At 26.7% G+C, this 15,921-nt stretch overlaps 2 protein-coding genes across 2 annotated transcripts in view; one reads left to right on the forward strand and one right to left on the reverse strand.

Annotated features, from left to right (window-relative positions):
- Positions 1-166: 166 nt before the first annotated feature.
- Positions 167-9,967, reverse strand: LOC139427245 (uncharacterized). The gene is made up of 7 exons (XM_071188281.1): positions 9,640-9,967; positions 6,768-6,834; positions 5,601-5,696; positions 4,261-4,467; positions 3,560-3,667; positions 1,883-1,975; positions 167-377 (listed from the first exon to the last, which is right to left on the reverse strand). The coding sequence occupies exons 1-7, from the start codon at positions 9,965-9,967 to the stop codon at positions 245-247; spliced, it is 1,032 nt and encodes a 343-aa protein (XP_071044382.1). The 3' UTR covers positions 167-244.
- A 4,006-nt stretch (positions 9,968-13,973) lies between these two features.
- The window catches only part of LOC107453343 (phospholipid-transporting ATPase ABCA3), a 55,084-nt gene continuing 53,136 nt past the window's right edge, over positions 13,974-15,921 (forward strand). The window contains exon 1 of the mRNA XM_071188285.1: positions 13,974-14,103. The gene's annotated coding sequence lies outside the window, so the exon portion shown is untranslated. The remainder of the gene's footprint in view (positions 14,104-15,921) is intronic.

Below are 15,921 nucleotides of genomic sequence, written 5' to 3' on the forward strand. Positions count from 1 at the left end.
CTTCTTTATTCAAGTTGTTCTTTACCATCCTTTCAGCAAAATCATATCTATTTAATCAGGAAATTGCTTTCATTGACATAACTGTTTTTTAAGTACATAACTGTTTTTTTTTCTGCAATACATTTTTCTTCTTTGTCATTCAAGTATCACAATCTTTTCNTTTTTTTTTTTTTTTTTTTTTTTTTTTTTTTTTTTTTTTTTTTTTTTTTTTTTTAAACACAACATTTCTTCTACTCATTCAAGCCTACTTCCTACTGCAGCATGAACAAAATAGGTTTTTCAAAGATGACCAAAACCCTTTCTTTTTTATTTTGTTATCTGCAGTACAGTCTCCTCCTTCACCATTCAAATTGGTCTCACACTCTTTAATATCCTCTCTATAAAAATAAATAATTTCTTATAATAGAAGTAATATTTGTACCAAATTATTTTGATAAACAACTAAATCATATGAGAATACAAGTAATGTTATTTTTGAAATCAACAAATTTCGTGTCCAAAGGTACTACTATTAAAGTAAGATTCTTCATCAATGAGTTTCATTAAAAGGAAATAAAATATAGGAATGTTCTAAACTGAAACAGGGAATAGTTTCACCAATTTATTTTAAAAATAGTAGATTTTTTATTAGGTCGTGTAATCCCGTTCTAATTTTAAACTTTAATTTAGTAAGAGAGTGTTTCGCAATTCATGATAAATGTTAAATTTATTTTAAATAAATTTAAACTTTTTTAAAAAATTAAAAAAAACTTACTGTTAGTTTCAAATATTTGCTATCAACTATTTGCTATCAGCCATCAACTATATTTGCTTATGGAACTTAATTGTTCATTGTTTTAAATTGTTTTAACGTTTTCTTGTAAAAAGGTACATAAATTTATAAAACGATTTTATTCATCGTAATCTCATTGTAACATTCTCATCGTAAGAGAATTAATGAATTTAAATTGTGTTATTCCTTACATATGCTGCATGCCGCATTTATAATCTCACTATTATAGTTGCATTTAATTTAGTTGGTAAAGTTATCAATTAACATTAAATATTTTATACTTAAGCTTAAGTTTTATTCAGTTTAGGGCTCAATTTCATTAAATAGAATTATTTAATTCTTTAATTAATATATAAACATTTAAACTCATGTTTCAATAATATTTTTCGTACAATTTACGTGCTTTTGACAAGCAGCAACTCCTCTATTTTTAGTTATTAAAACGATGAACAAAAAAGTATTATTACAGTGGTATATAATTACGAAATTATAACTTGGATCATTAAATAAAAACAAACTTTTTTATTAAAAGAATATTTTCTAATTTATTTTCATCATATAAATTCGTTTTCTAATTATGCACAAGAATGTTCTGAATATTACCAGGGAAATAATTTAAAACTGCAAACAATGAGATATGATTATTTCAAATTAGAAGTACTTGTTTATCTTATAATTATAAGTTATTATATTTTTTGGCACATTTGAAGCAAAAATAAAACACTATTTTTTAATAGTGGCTATGAAGTCAGGAAATTATTATGTCATAGGTGGAGTTTTGATATCATAATTCTTTTTATTCAGCTATTTTTAAAATATGTTTTTAATATATTTATTTTTCGAAATTTATATTTCACAGCTACAGAAAACGGCTGAATATGGTCCTTTTTTTATTCAAGTTTTATTCACGGGTCATGCATAAATGCTTCGTAGTTTACTTTTTGTCTGCAAGATACATATTATAAATTTTTTTCAAGAAATGATGTTGTTATAGAAGTGAAAAAAAGAGGAAATATTGCTCTGCTTAATCAAAAGCATTTGAAACAGCAATAAAAAAGATAAACAATTAAGATTACTTAGATAACTCCAATTAAATACAGATTACCATACCTTTTGCTTTGAAAATTCTCATCACTATGTTTCTCATCAGAAACATTTTCCACCATTCCAGGTTCCCCAGAACCTCCGACATCATATGTCACTCTAAAATTATAAACAAACACAATGGATTTCAACATAATTTTCAATGCATAAATTTTACAAATATAATACATTTTCATTATTTTTTGTGATTAAAAAATGCCTTAGTTTTTTTTATAACCAAGTAGTAAACTTTAAATGTATTTAGAAATTCAGCATTGATTTTATTTCATGGAATAAAATTTTATTTTTAATATACCAGAGGGTAAAGTTTTAATATGTGTGTGAGTAATTGGCAAAAGTATACACAAATTTTGTTTTAATAAAACGTGAAAACTGATTATCATTAATAAAATATTTATTATTAATAAAATATTTTATTATTAATAAAATATTTCAGCCTGAAATTCTTAAGTGAAAATATGTTAATATTCTAAAAATACCTAATTTTTTTATACTAAGAATAGTGCTAGTTTAAACTCGAGAAAGTGTTTTACTAATTTTTTAATCTTTTGACGTATGAACTTTACTTTGTTTGACAATTAGTGTATGAACTTTTAAATCATCATTATCGTAAATTATTGTTTAAGCAAGTAAAAAAAAACGCGATTGAATTCTAAAGAATCAATGCCGAGAAAAGGGAGACTAAAATATGGAAACAAGTTTAATTGCCTGATAAAGTTTAGTGGTATTTTTAATAATTGTATTTTTTCTTCTCGTAATATAAAATTTTTTGATACTTTCTGCTACACCTTCCTCATTAGGAATTGGTTATATTTCAATAGCATTTTGTATCTTATCGTTGTTAAAATTCATAATCCCTAATGAGTGTACTTTTTAAATCTACATTGAGGACATGGATTGTATAATTGTATACTAAGAGCAGTCATTACAAAACATCTTGGGAATTTATTGATAATAGTCTTTGAAGACCTTCGAAATACCATTCATTATTTATAAATTTTTTTTTACATAAATTTTCTTTTAGTTTTTATTCCTGCTTTTTTTTCAATTTATTTATTAAAAAAACAGAGAATGACGAAAAATACAAATAAAAATAAAAATTTAATGAGTTGTTTCCCTACACCCGTTTAATTTATTAAAAAGAATGGCAAGAGAAGGAAATTGATACAATTTAATTTTATTATCGTTTCTGCCAAATTTAGATTGAAAATATTGGTATTCAACATACTCTTGAAATTGCAAAATTTAACATACTATTCAGTCTTATTAAACAGAAAATATTATAGTCATCAGGTTTCAGTTAAGATTCTAACTAAATAAAGTAAATTTAAGGCTTAAGTTACCTATTACTCACCAAATTTATTATTCTTGTATAATAACAGTACTCAGTACTATATAAATAAAAAATCATAACTTGCATGAAAAAAAACGAATTTTATCAAAGTACAGTAGTTTGAAGTTCACAAGTATTTAAATTATATCTTTCTAAAATATTTGTCTTTCTGAAAATTATAATATATTTATTTTGAGATTTAAATCCTGTAAAGCAATTAAAGTTTGAAAAAATTAGCTAAAAATAAATTTAGAAGTATCCCTCTGTTGCCCCAAATATTGATAGACAAGCTCAGAAAACATTTTTACTTAAATACTAAAAACATTCAAAATGAAAACAAATTAGCATACCTATTATTCTCACAATCCTCCGTAGTCCGATTTTGAGCAACAAAATCCCGAATACAGTCAGATTCAACAAAGAATCCGTATTCGTCCCATTTCACTATTTGGTCACCACTAAAATGATGAAAGGTAATTTTTACGATTTATAACACATGGATGAATATATTTTAAATTTTTAACCTGATCAAGAAACAGGGATTATTTTATATGAATTTTTACAGTGTGCAGCATTTTATATACTATAAATGAAAATATTATTTAAACTTATAGGGTAGTAAATGCCCAGTGAAAATGGAATTCAGTTAAATAAAATAATATGTATGCAGGACCTTATGAAAGTTATAAAATTAGAATAATAAAAAATTGAAATTTTGTCTAATCACTGACATGAATTTTTTAAAGCTTTTTTATTTAAAAAAATAAAGTTAGTGCTAACTTATAGGAAATCATTGACTACTATAATCGTTGATATTTTAAGAACTGTTAAGTGTAGAGTTATTTAAAACATTTGAAAATTTTTTAATGTTTAAAAAAAAACGCTTTTTTGACTATTATGATGTCTTTAAAGAAGTCAAAATGTTAAGCATTCATTTTTAAAAAAACAAAAATCATTAAGGAGCTTTATGAATTTTCAACACAGACAAGCAATATTACGAAAGATGTTTAAAAGTACTAATTAAACTCAATTTAAATATAGATTTGCGTACCCAATATTCTCATCATTCTCATAAGCTGAATTTTCCTCAACTAAACCTTCCTTTACATCAGACTCAACATAAAATCCGTATTCATCACCTTTGCCAGCTAGGGCAACACTAAAATTCTCACTCGTTTGAGTCTGAGCAACAAATCCATCGATACAATCGGCCTCAACATAACAACCATATTCATCATATTTTACATCAAGTTCAGCACTAAAATAATAATATTTCCTTGTTTAATATTTCGGCAAGATTTATATTACATATATGTATACATTTTGATGTATACATATATGTATAAACTTGTAAAAACTGGTGAATTCTTCTCTTGCAAACTGTGTAAGTGAAAATTATTTAAATAAATACTTTTAAATATTACACTGACTTAAGGTGTAATATTTTGCATGTAATGTTTAAAATTTTTGATTCAAATAACTGAGATGAAAAATTCACTAACATTGGCAGAAATCTGTTTAATAATAAACTAATTAAAATGTTATCGGTTATGTTATTCAAAGAAAAAAAATTAATTTTATGTTGTTTAAAATTTTTTTAATTTCATCCGTTTAGTTCCTTTTTTTATATTTTATCCTGTTTAACGTTATAATGTTAAAAGGAGAATAAATTAATTTTTCTGACGTATTTTATGTTTACATAGTAGCTAAATAGACTTTTAACTAATACATTTAAGGTGAAATATTTATTACTTTGGGAATTTGTGGAGACTAGTATTTAGTTGCTCAAATATCATATTTAATTTAAGAGAAGCTTTTTTCTTACCAGTTTTTTCATATTTTACGTAAATGAATATTACATTGATTTTTTCAAATCTAAGTTATATCTAAGTTTTGCATTTTTAATAAAAGAGGCCTCGAAATTCGTTCAAGGATTTAATTAGTTTTTTTCTAAATAAATGTATAAACAGTTAATAATTTACATGTTCTAATCTCCGGCAATACTATGTTTCCTGTGGTAGAGCCTCTTCTATATCTTTAGTTATTAAAAAGATGTAGCATAAGTGAAATTTTCAGGGTTGTATATTTGTGAAATCACAACCTGCATACTTAAAAAATATCTTGAAGTAAAGGAAAATTAAAATTTTCATCATAAAAGTATAGGTTTTGTTGATGAATATTTATAAGATCATAATTTGGATGTAATTTTTATAATCATTAACAATTTAATTTTAAAGTGTGAGCTTTTGTATATTAGCAACTATGTGTTTGTAACTATGAGTTTCAATAGTTTTCTGTGTAATTGTAAGCATTTGGAATAGCAGAAAGCAAACAATATACCAAAAATACGAACTGAAAAAAATAATTCAATTTAAAGAAAAATTAGCATACCTGATGCTATTAAAAACCTCATCTCCTAATGGTTGGGCCGAAATGTTTTCAACAATTCCTGGTTCCTCAGAACCTCCAAACTCAATTACCGCAATCCTAAAAAACAATATAAAATGAATCTCAATAAATTTCAGTGTATGTATATTTTAAAATAAGTTAAACTACGCTTGTTTTGTCATTTTAAGAAAAGAGTTCATTATCAATTTTAAAAAATCATCATTTTAAAAAATATATATCAATATTTTTCTCAGGGAATAACATTTTAATTAAAATATGCATTTTGTTCATAAATACAACTTTAGAACATCTTAAAATTCTTTGATTTTCTTCACCTTTCAACTTTTTTCTGATTTTTCCTGCAATCAAGCAGGTTTTAACATTTTTCGCCCTGCTTTTCTCAACAGTGATTCAATCGATGTGAATAACGTTTGGTTTTCTTCTAACTTAAAAAATTATTTTAAACCCTCAATGTTATTCATATTATTACACATTTTTGTTTAGGGTTGTGAAAATATAAATTGTGTTGCGATGGCCACCCTGATTATTACAAAACAAAATGAGTAAGAATAGAAATGCATGCACAACCCAAAAGTTTGCTGAAATATAAAAATATTATTGTTAAGTTACCTCACTGCGTGGTAATGACATTTCTGGTAAAAAAGAACAGCACTATTCTGGTAATGAAAATCAAAATATATGGTATTGAAACCATTCGTTTGGTGCATTTTCTGTTCATATGGTAATGTATTAAAGGAATTTGTAGTTTATAAAAATATAGTTCTTAAATCCACACATTTAGTAAAAAAATACGAAGTTAATTTAACCGGATAAATGATTTTTGAATCATGGTGTAAGATATCATGATAAAATTACTGCATGTTATCTCATCTATCAAATTTAATCACTTATTGTTAATTTTACCAAAATCTTTAACAAAGTGTTTGGTATAAACTACCAAGACTTTTTGTGTTCCCGTAGGGTCAGAAATACGGTGAATTTCTCCATATTCTGGTAGATTTGACGATAATTTTGTTGAGTGTAAGTTTGTTTTCTTCTTTTTCTTTTCGGGTCTACTTTTTTTACACTCTTGATTTATATTCATTCCTAGGGAATTAAGTGTATTTATGATTATTTCCTAATTAGCGACTTAAAAATATATTTACTTACTCATTGATTGCTTCATCTTCACTTTCGATATCATCATAATCATCCTCATTAGCTAAATAAAATTTCACTGTTAGCAAAAATTCAAGTTTTTAAAGTTTATAACATAATCTAAAGTTAAAGGTTTTTGTATTAACTTTATAACATTTTAAAAATTGCAACTGTTTTTATAATGTGAATTTGCAAATATGAAAATTATAATATGTCTTGCATGTTTGTCATAATTTTACTTCAAATTTAATGATTATTTACTTATAATTGTATGTTTTACTATGGAAGCAAGTTTCAATGAAACAAATATTTTTTTACCTATTATTACCTAAAAATCTCATATATTTTATGCAAAAAATGATATATTTTTATTTTGTTTAACAGTGTAAACTTTTTTTACTCCACTTTTTTAAAAAATCTGTGTAATCCTTTATAATACGTAAGTTTTATTTTATGTGTCCATAACATGAAATAAAACACTATAAATAAAATAAAATGAGATGCATGACATTTCAAGAAAGAATCAATCAAACAGACTTAAAAGAATAAATCGAAGTTTTTTTTCTCTGAAATTTTGATTTTGGAACTTAGTATATATCGGAAGGATTTTTTTTTCTCCATTAAATAATATTGACTTATAGCTCAAACATTTTTAAGTGGCTTATTCACAAAATTATTCCTTGTTATATGTGTTCATTTTGAAACTGACGGTTGAAGAATGAAACGGACGGTTGAAGATTAAAACAGAATTATAATTATAATAAAGCCTTTATTTAGTATCTATTTGTGGAGCTGGAGATACAAAATTATATTTTATTCATAATTAGACTTTCTAAGTTACGTAAATTTTGAATAATTACATTAATAAGGACCGGCCATGGTAGATAAATACTCCATAATCAGTCTGAACAAAAGCAAAATTGAAAAGTGACTGAATTGTTCCTAGCGAAGAGTTAGGAGCATGGAAAGAGATTCAAGATTGGTGATTTATCGAAAAATAACACAGCCAAAAATAAAGCCATCCCCCATAATCAATATAAATTTGAAAATAATTTGGCGAAAGCGAATTGCCCAAAAGACTGTGAGAATTTGTATTACTACGTAACTGAAAAACATATTTGTGGTAAAAAATAACGAACAAAGAGTTATAAATAGATTTTTGTTTTCGGTTTAGAGAATTAATGTACCTTACATAAGTATTGAAATAAAAAGTTAGCCGTTACATTGATTCTTATGAAAAGAATAAAATATTTTTTATATTCGCTTTTTATAAATTATAATAATAATTAAATATACGGTTAAATTTAATTAAAATTCGGTTAAGAAAGATTAAAAATAATAAGTTTAAGATAGTAATGAAATTTTAAGAGCAAGGAAATATGCAATGTTTATTGTGGCCCCACAATGTACATCATGACATTTAGTGCCAGTAGCATTAGTTGCAACTTTTTATTGTCTTGCTACAAACGTTTGAAATTTGTTTTCTTTGAAGGAGTGTAAATCTCTTTTCTAAGTAATATCTACATAAAATTTTATAAATTGCATGACTGCTAATATTGGAATAAATATAAAAAGTATAGACTTACGCATAGGCCGAGGATACTTCATCATCTGGTCTAACCAGTGATTAATAATCGCTTGTTTAAACAAACAAAATTGCTTCCTGTGCATTCGCCAGATAGGCGTAAAGGTTTGGTGAAATAATTCACTCATAATCGCTCTTTTTTAAAGCTTTTCAAAATCGCCGTCAAATGTGACAACATACACTGAGTATAGCTCAAAAAAGAATGACCAACAAATGGTTTTTAAAAGATTTTGTTCCTGTTCTCAACAATTAACTTTTTCGGAAACAATGTTTAAACAATGAAACTTTACATACATTTCTCAGCTATTTCGATCTAGGTATTGTTATAACTATATTCCAATAATACTTTTTTTGTAGTTGATTGTTTAAATGAAATGTGAAAAAATTACATTGTTAAAAAAAGAGAAACCAAACTATTGCATTAATCTTACCAATATTGATTTCTCAGTAAACTGAAATTCCTAAATAAAAAAAAATACTTACAAACTTTGTAAGATCTTACAGATGAATTAATAACATAAAAAAATAGATAAAATATTCAGAAGCTAGGGACATACAATTTTTTAAAAATAACTTTTCACAATTTACTCTCTAGCAAAAGATATTAATATCTGGAAGGAATAAGACTATTGGCACTAACTCAGTACATCACACATTTTTATCGATAGCTTAATTTTTTTGCATTCTAAGTACATCTCGTACCACGAAACTCAATTTTTTTAAAACATTTAAGAAATGGTTATATTTAGTTTAATTACCTGAGTAATGAAAGAAAATACAGAATTTTACTTCAAATCCAATGAAAACCAGTTTACTCGGCAGGGTAGAAAACAAAAATTTTATGGCTATTTAAATTATATGGTTTACTAATACATCCGAATACCAAACGTTCTTTAGATTAAAAAGTGAAGTCTATCAGCATAAGTTTGATGAGTTTCCGTCCATTATATTGTAGAAAAAATGTCTAAACACGTTTTAAATGTACTACGTGTTTTTTTTAAATTGCATTATTAGTTAACTCTAATTTAAAAATCTAAAAATTGATTTTTTTTTGTCAGCAAAATCTAACTTTTTGATGAAAATGTTAAAATTTTAATCTAACAGAGTAAACAGATGTTAGAAATTTTCCTTTTGTAAAAAATACTTTTACAATTTGTATTTAAGGTTTAATTTTTCTCGTTTTTGAAGCTAAATTAATTTCTTAAATTTTACATAGCTAAATCTAGATTTCTGGATAATAGTTCCAAAGAATACTAATATATTAAGTTTTGTCAGCATTAATGGTTAGTCCCATTTCACTAGCTGCTACTTCAAGAGCTTTGAAGTTCTCCACTACTGATTGTCTAGATCTTCCCATAATATCAAGATCATCTGCATAAGCAAGAATTTGTGTAGATCTTTGAAAAATAGTGCCTCTTACATTGATTCCAAATGCTCTGATTGCTTTTTCAAGTGCGATATTGAGTAGAAGGCAGGCATGTGTATCTCCCTGCCTCAGGCCTCTATCAGTGTAGAAGGGCTCGGTGAGTTCGTTTTGCAACTTAACTCTGCACTTGACTCTTCTGAGTGTTGTCTTTGTCAAGTTAATAAGCTTCAGGGGAATACCAAAATTCTTCCATTGCTTCATACAACTTATTTCTCTTGATACTGTCGCATGCTGCCTTAAAGTCAATAAAAAGATGGAAAGTCTCAATATTTCATTCTTTTGTCTTCTCAATAATTTGTCTTAAAACTTGTATTTGATCAACTGAAGATTTTCTTCTTTGAAAACCACATTGGTAACTTCTAACCACCTTCTCCACTTGCGGTAAAAGTCTTTTATATAGTTCATTGGAGAAAAAAAAATCTTGTATGCTGTATTCAATAAGGTGATCACCCTATAATTTTTACAATCCATCTTGTCTCCCTTTTTGTTGATTGTTCAGATAGAACCATCATCCCATTCAGTGTGCATTTGTACCAATTCCCATATCCTGCATATAATATCTTGGATTGCCCTGATCAATCCTGGTTCCTTAATTTTCAAAAGCTCAGCTTTTGTTCCATCGTGTCCAGCAGATTTATTGTTGTAAATTACAAGAACTATTTACTATTAAAATTAACATTGACTTTTGCCAATGACGTCAAAAAATAATGCACTTTTTATTTTCTCCTTACAAAAAGTTATTCTTTAAACATTTCTGTTTTAGAAACTTCTGTCTTCTGTAAAACACGGAGCTGCTTTATTCAATCTACAATTTGAAGACAAAAACTGTCTAATGTGGATAAGTATTTCAAATTAAAATAATTATCCGATATAAAGGAAAAAGAGTTTCATAACAACAGACTTTCAATGCACTTTCGAGAAATAAATTTAGTTTTTTTAATATGGATTCATATTTTTGACTCAAGTTTAAGGAAATAGCAACAANATAATTTTTTTATTTTGTTGTTAATATTATACGTGTAAACTCATTTTCTTGATATTAATCAGAGAACATCATTTTTCAAAAGTATGTATAAACAAACACACACTTAATTCTATTTCTGTTTGAAATTTACAAATACATAATTCAAAATTATGTATTATTTCAGATTTGAACTATTATATATGGATTTGTTTAAGTATATGAGGCAGATCAATAGGACGAATAATTCTAATTTTAAAAAGGTTTTTGTGTATAAAAAGTACTTCTTTTTACATGAATTTATGTACACTTTCTATGTTGCTATGCAGGAGCTATCTAAACGTATAAGGTACATTTTTCGATGCAATATTTTATGCTAAATTGACTGAGATAAAACAGGAATTGATAAGATAAAATGTTAAGATTTTATAAGGGTTTTGTGTGCAATCTTGTCCTTGCTCTTATAATACGAGTTGCTATACTGACATCACATATTGCTATACAGACAAGTGAAGTATTGTTTCCTTTATATTTCTTCTTGCTTAGTCAAATGAAAACAAACATAAGTCAATAGGACTAATGTTTCAAAAGTTGCAATGCTTTTTTTTAATATAAAAAGTACTATTTTTTGAATTATACCTAAGTAAAAATTCGTATATAATTTCAAATCTATTTATCCAATCAGTTTTAATTTTATCTCATTCAATTTAACATAAAATTACATCGGAAAATGTATCATATATTTAGATAGCCTTTAGATAGCATTGTTAAAAGTGTGCATAAGTACAAGTCATTGAAATTCTTTTTATAAATAAAGAGCTTTTAACTTTCAAACAATTCAACAAACTCTTGTATAGCCTCATTCAATTTAACGTAAAAAACTACATAGGAAACAAGACCTCATTTGTTTTGATATTAATTTTAAATGCGTAAATGAGTATAAATACAAATTTGTACTTTTTGTATGTAAAATCCTCGTAATTTCTAAATTAATAATTCGATCATCTCGTAATTGGTTTCATTCAATTCAGCGAAAAAACATTGGAAACAATCCCTCCTCTCACTTGCCTGTTTGTAAACTCCCCCAATCACCCCATTTCTCTAAAAAAAAGGGAGAAACGTACAGAGGAGACGAGTTTTCAGGTATTATTTATAATTCCATTACAAAAGCTTTTTTTTGGAAAAAAACAAACAAACACGACAAAAGAAGAAAAAAAAACAATTTTGTGTTTTTTGTTGTTGAAGAAACACCATTTTTGTTGCTATAATTACTGGACTAACATGTATTTTATCGGAACAACAAGAAATTGTGTTCATGATGAATTATCGCTACGACGAATTATGTTCGTCATGAATTATGCCAGCGACGAATTGCTTTTGCGACTAGGTGTGCTTACGATGAAGTGTGTGCTCGCTACGAGTTGTGCCCACGACGAATTGTGCTCGCAAAGAATTGTGCCTGCGACGAAATGTCTACGGCGAGTTGTGTTCTCGATGAATTGTGTTCACGGCGAATTGTTCCTAGACAAATTGTGGGGTGACGAATTGTTGCTACGACGAATTGTGCGCGACTAATTGACGCAAAAGCCGGTGCTCCTAATATTTAGCAAAAATTCGACAAAAATTCTTTTTTTATTCCAATTGTTGAAAATTTTGCTGTTTAGTGTTCAAATTTTATTTTTTTAAAGATAATACTTTAATGTAAAGCTATTTAGAGTATATATTGGGACAAAATTAGAAATAATATACCTTGTGTGGAATAAAAACTTAATTTTTCACAGACTGCCTTAAGGAATAATTCATAAAGATATATGTACACATTTTTTAAATTCATTTGTAGTTGACATTTATCTAAAACTTGGTCTTCAAAAGTATTCATGACACACGCACAGCATTTCAATGATTAGATCAAAGTAGTACTTACAACTCAATTGTAATTAAAACTTATTTCTTATACTGGCAAACAGTGCAGCCCGTTAAATGTCTGGGAAGCGTGCAGAGTAACTGGAAGCTTACAGAGTAACGTACAGCATACTGGAAATGTCAGTGCAACGTCTACGACAGCAGTCTATTTTTTTGAAATCACAACATTTTAAAATACGTATTTATCTGTTTTGAGTTTATTTAATGTTTTAAATGTTTTGTAGTAACTATATTTTCCATTTCATTCATTTCATTTCTTTCATTATTCTTATATATTTCAAATAATTTTGAAAACCTTTTAAACACTAGCAAATCAAATAGTTAATTATAAAAATATAATTATAATTTTAAAATTATTAACCTGAAAAAGCACAATGGAAAATTCATAAAATAGCTATTATCAAAAATATTCCTCTTTTTTTAATATTAAAATTTCTTATTATTTTTTTTTTAATTCTGAGACTATTTTGTCTTTGAAACACTTCCAAAATTGATAAATAAATTATCATTTGAGGAATTGTTTCTTTATCTTTTTCATAAGAAAACTTCTTTTTTCTATCATTATTTTTATATATTTGAAAACCTTCTAACACTAACAAACTAAGTAGTAATTAATAAAATATAATTATGATTTTTAAAATTATCAACCTGTAGAGCACAATAGAAAATTAATAAAATAATTATTATTAACTATATTTCTATTTTTTTAATATTGAAATTTCTTATCATTCCAGTTTCTTTTTAATCATGAGACCATTTTGCTTTCGAAGCATTTTAAAATTTGATAAATAAATGGACACTTACAAAATTGCTTCTTTGTCTTTTAAAAATAAATTCGCTTTTCTTTCATTATTTTTTTTAAATTTCAAATAATTTTAAAGACCTTCTAAACACTAACAAAATAAATAGTTATTAATTAAAATATAATAATGATTTTTAAAATTATTAATTTGAAAATCACAGTGGAGAATTAATGAAATAACTATTATTAACAATATTTCTCTATTTTTAATAATAAAATTTCATATCAGATCAGTTTCTTTCGCAATATGAGACTCTTTTGTCTTTGAAACACTTTAAAATTAGATAAATAAATTAACATTTAAGGAATTGCTTCTTTATCATTTTAATGGAATTTTTTTTAAGGTAATCTGTGATATAAACATAAGAAAAGGGTAAACATCAGCTATTGTGAAAAGTAAATTGTCGAATAAAATAATTGATAAAATAGTAAGATAATCTTAACATAACTCGAAGCAGTTTTGTTCGTGTGGTTTTTTATGATAACGAATTTATCATTTTTTAACGATATCTTTATATTAAAATATACGATACTCCTCTAAAAGAGAAAACAATTGTCTTTATTCCTTTTTTAAAATGTATAAGAATATTATAATTCAGTAAAGTTGACAATAGAATATTTTAAAAACTGATTTCACTTTTTCTACAAATCGTAAGTAATTTTTTTTAATTATAATATTTCATCATCCCCTGCCGTACGCTAACCTATGGGAATCGTTTCTCGATTCCTTCAAAATCTCTTTAGTTTTCTCTGTACGAAACATACACACGCATCTACAACATACACGGTAAATAGTACACATCTTTGCGGCAAATAATTTATTACCCACCTAAATGTATGAAGTTTGATACAAAAAGTATGTATGTAATCCGTCTGTTTCAGTTTTAAAAATTTTTTCAATGAATTTAACTTTAAGAATTAGAGCTCAAAATGGTTGATCTCTGGTAAATGACTTAATTATAGCTGCTAGATAAATCTCTGGTAAAAAAAATACAATGTAACCAGGTAATGCATAACCATTGATTTTTATGATAAAAAATTATTTTCAAATTAAGCATAGATTTGTGTTTTGGTTGTAACAATAGATTGTAAGAAACCTGATAAAGCAATGTATATTTCTAATTAATTTGGATTTTGAGAGAATCAATAATAATAATTAGCAAATTAAATATCAAAATTCTTTAATAATTTTTTTATTTTGTTGTTAATATTATACGTGTAAACTCATTTTCTTGATATTAATCAGAGAACATCATTTTTCAAAAGTATGTATAAACAAACACACACTTAATTCTATTTCTGTTTGAAATTTACAAATACATAATTCAAAATTATGTATTATTTCAGATTTGAACGATTATATATGGATTTGTTGAAGTATATATTACACGTGTTTCGGCACCAACATCGTTTGAATTAAGCTACAGGTTAGAAAGTGTTTCAATTTTCGGGTTTACGTATTCTAATGTTCAACTCCATATCCTTGTAATTTTGAACCCAATCCAGAAGACAAGGGAACTCCTGGATCAAGTATTGGGAGAAATTTGCCTTCGTGGAGGACTTTTTGATGGAACTAACCAGCCCTTGCGTTACATGACGAGGAAGACCATGAGAACCTACCGCGGTTAGCCTGACGGCTAAGGGACTCTAACTCATGATCCGTCTACCACTGAGGATATTTCACGTTAACACTGTGGTCGGTGCAAGCCGGATGCGGATTCGTATCGACCAGCCATTGCCGGGTTTCTAACCCGGTTCACCTCATTGGCAGGCGAACGCTCTATACCCTGAGCCATCGCGGCTCTGCGTAAAAAGTTTGGATGTATTCAAACTCTGAGATAGCTTATCAACTTGATGCAATTAATAATTTTTCAATCACCATCTGTTTTTAAATATTTAAAAAGACTGCGTTCAAATTCTTGATAGTAATGATCCTTTCCCTGACACAATACTTCATCGATAGCTCACTTTATCCCAACAATCACTTTGCCGAGGGCTCACTTTGTCCCAACAATCACTTCGCTGTAAGCTCATCATCTGACATCATTTCGACGATAGGTGACTACAGCCGACACGAAAATTTTAATTACAATTTATATTTTCAGACACAATTTGTAATTTTTTTGTGTTATTTACACTGAAGGATATTTTCTGATTAAAACAAAATTACGGTTTCGTTAGAACTATAACTTAAATAACTTACTCAAAAATATGATTAGTAATGACATTTAAGGTATCCCTAGCGTAGGCGCCAATGGAGCTGAAAATCACAGAATACGATTAAATTTTAAGCCTAGGAAGTAAAGCCTGGATTTCTTTTTGTCAGTTTTGAAATAGTTTTAGAACTATAGATTGTTTGAAAACGCAATCTTCACACAAATGTGACACCAATTTCTTCTTGTGAGCAAACAAAGAGCAAAGTTATGGGAAAAAGATTATTTAAACTTAAGTATATTTTTTCATATATAT

This window comes from Parasteatoda tepidariorum, chromosome 2, assembly GCF_043381705.1.
Source record: "Parasteatoda tepidariorum isolate YZ-2023 chromosome 2, CAS_Ptep_4.0, whole genome shotgun sequence".
In the NCBI taxonomy this organism is placed as follows: domain Eukaryota; kingdom Metazoa; phylum Arthropoda; class Arachnida; order Araneae; family Theridiidae; genus Parasteatoda; species Parasteatoda tepidariorum.

What these genes read in the sequence shown, in the direction of transcription:
- LOC139427245 (XM_071188281.1), bottom strand. Translation starts at nt 9,967, where the DNA reads ATGAAGCAATGGAAGAATTTTGGTATTCCCCTGAAGCTTATTAACTTG. An exon ending in AGCTCTTGAAGTAGCAGCTA is followed by an intron (nt 6,835 to 9,639) that starts GTGAAATGGGAC and finishes TTTTGCTAACAG; the next exon opens with TGAAATTTTATTTAGCTAAT. An exon ending in GAGAATGATGAGAATATTGG is followed by an intron (nt 3,668 to 4,260) that starts GTACGCAAATCT and finishes TCATCATTTTAG; the next exon opens with TGGTGACCAAATAGTGAAAT.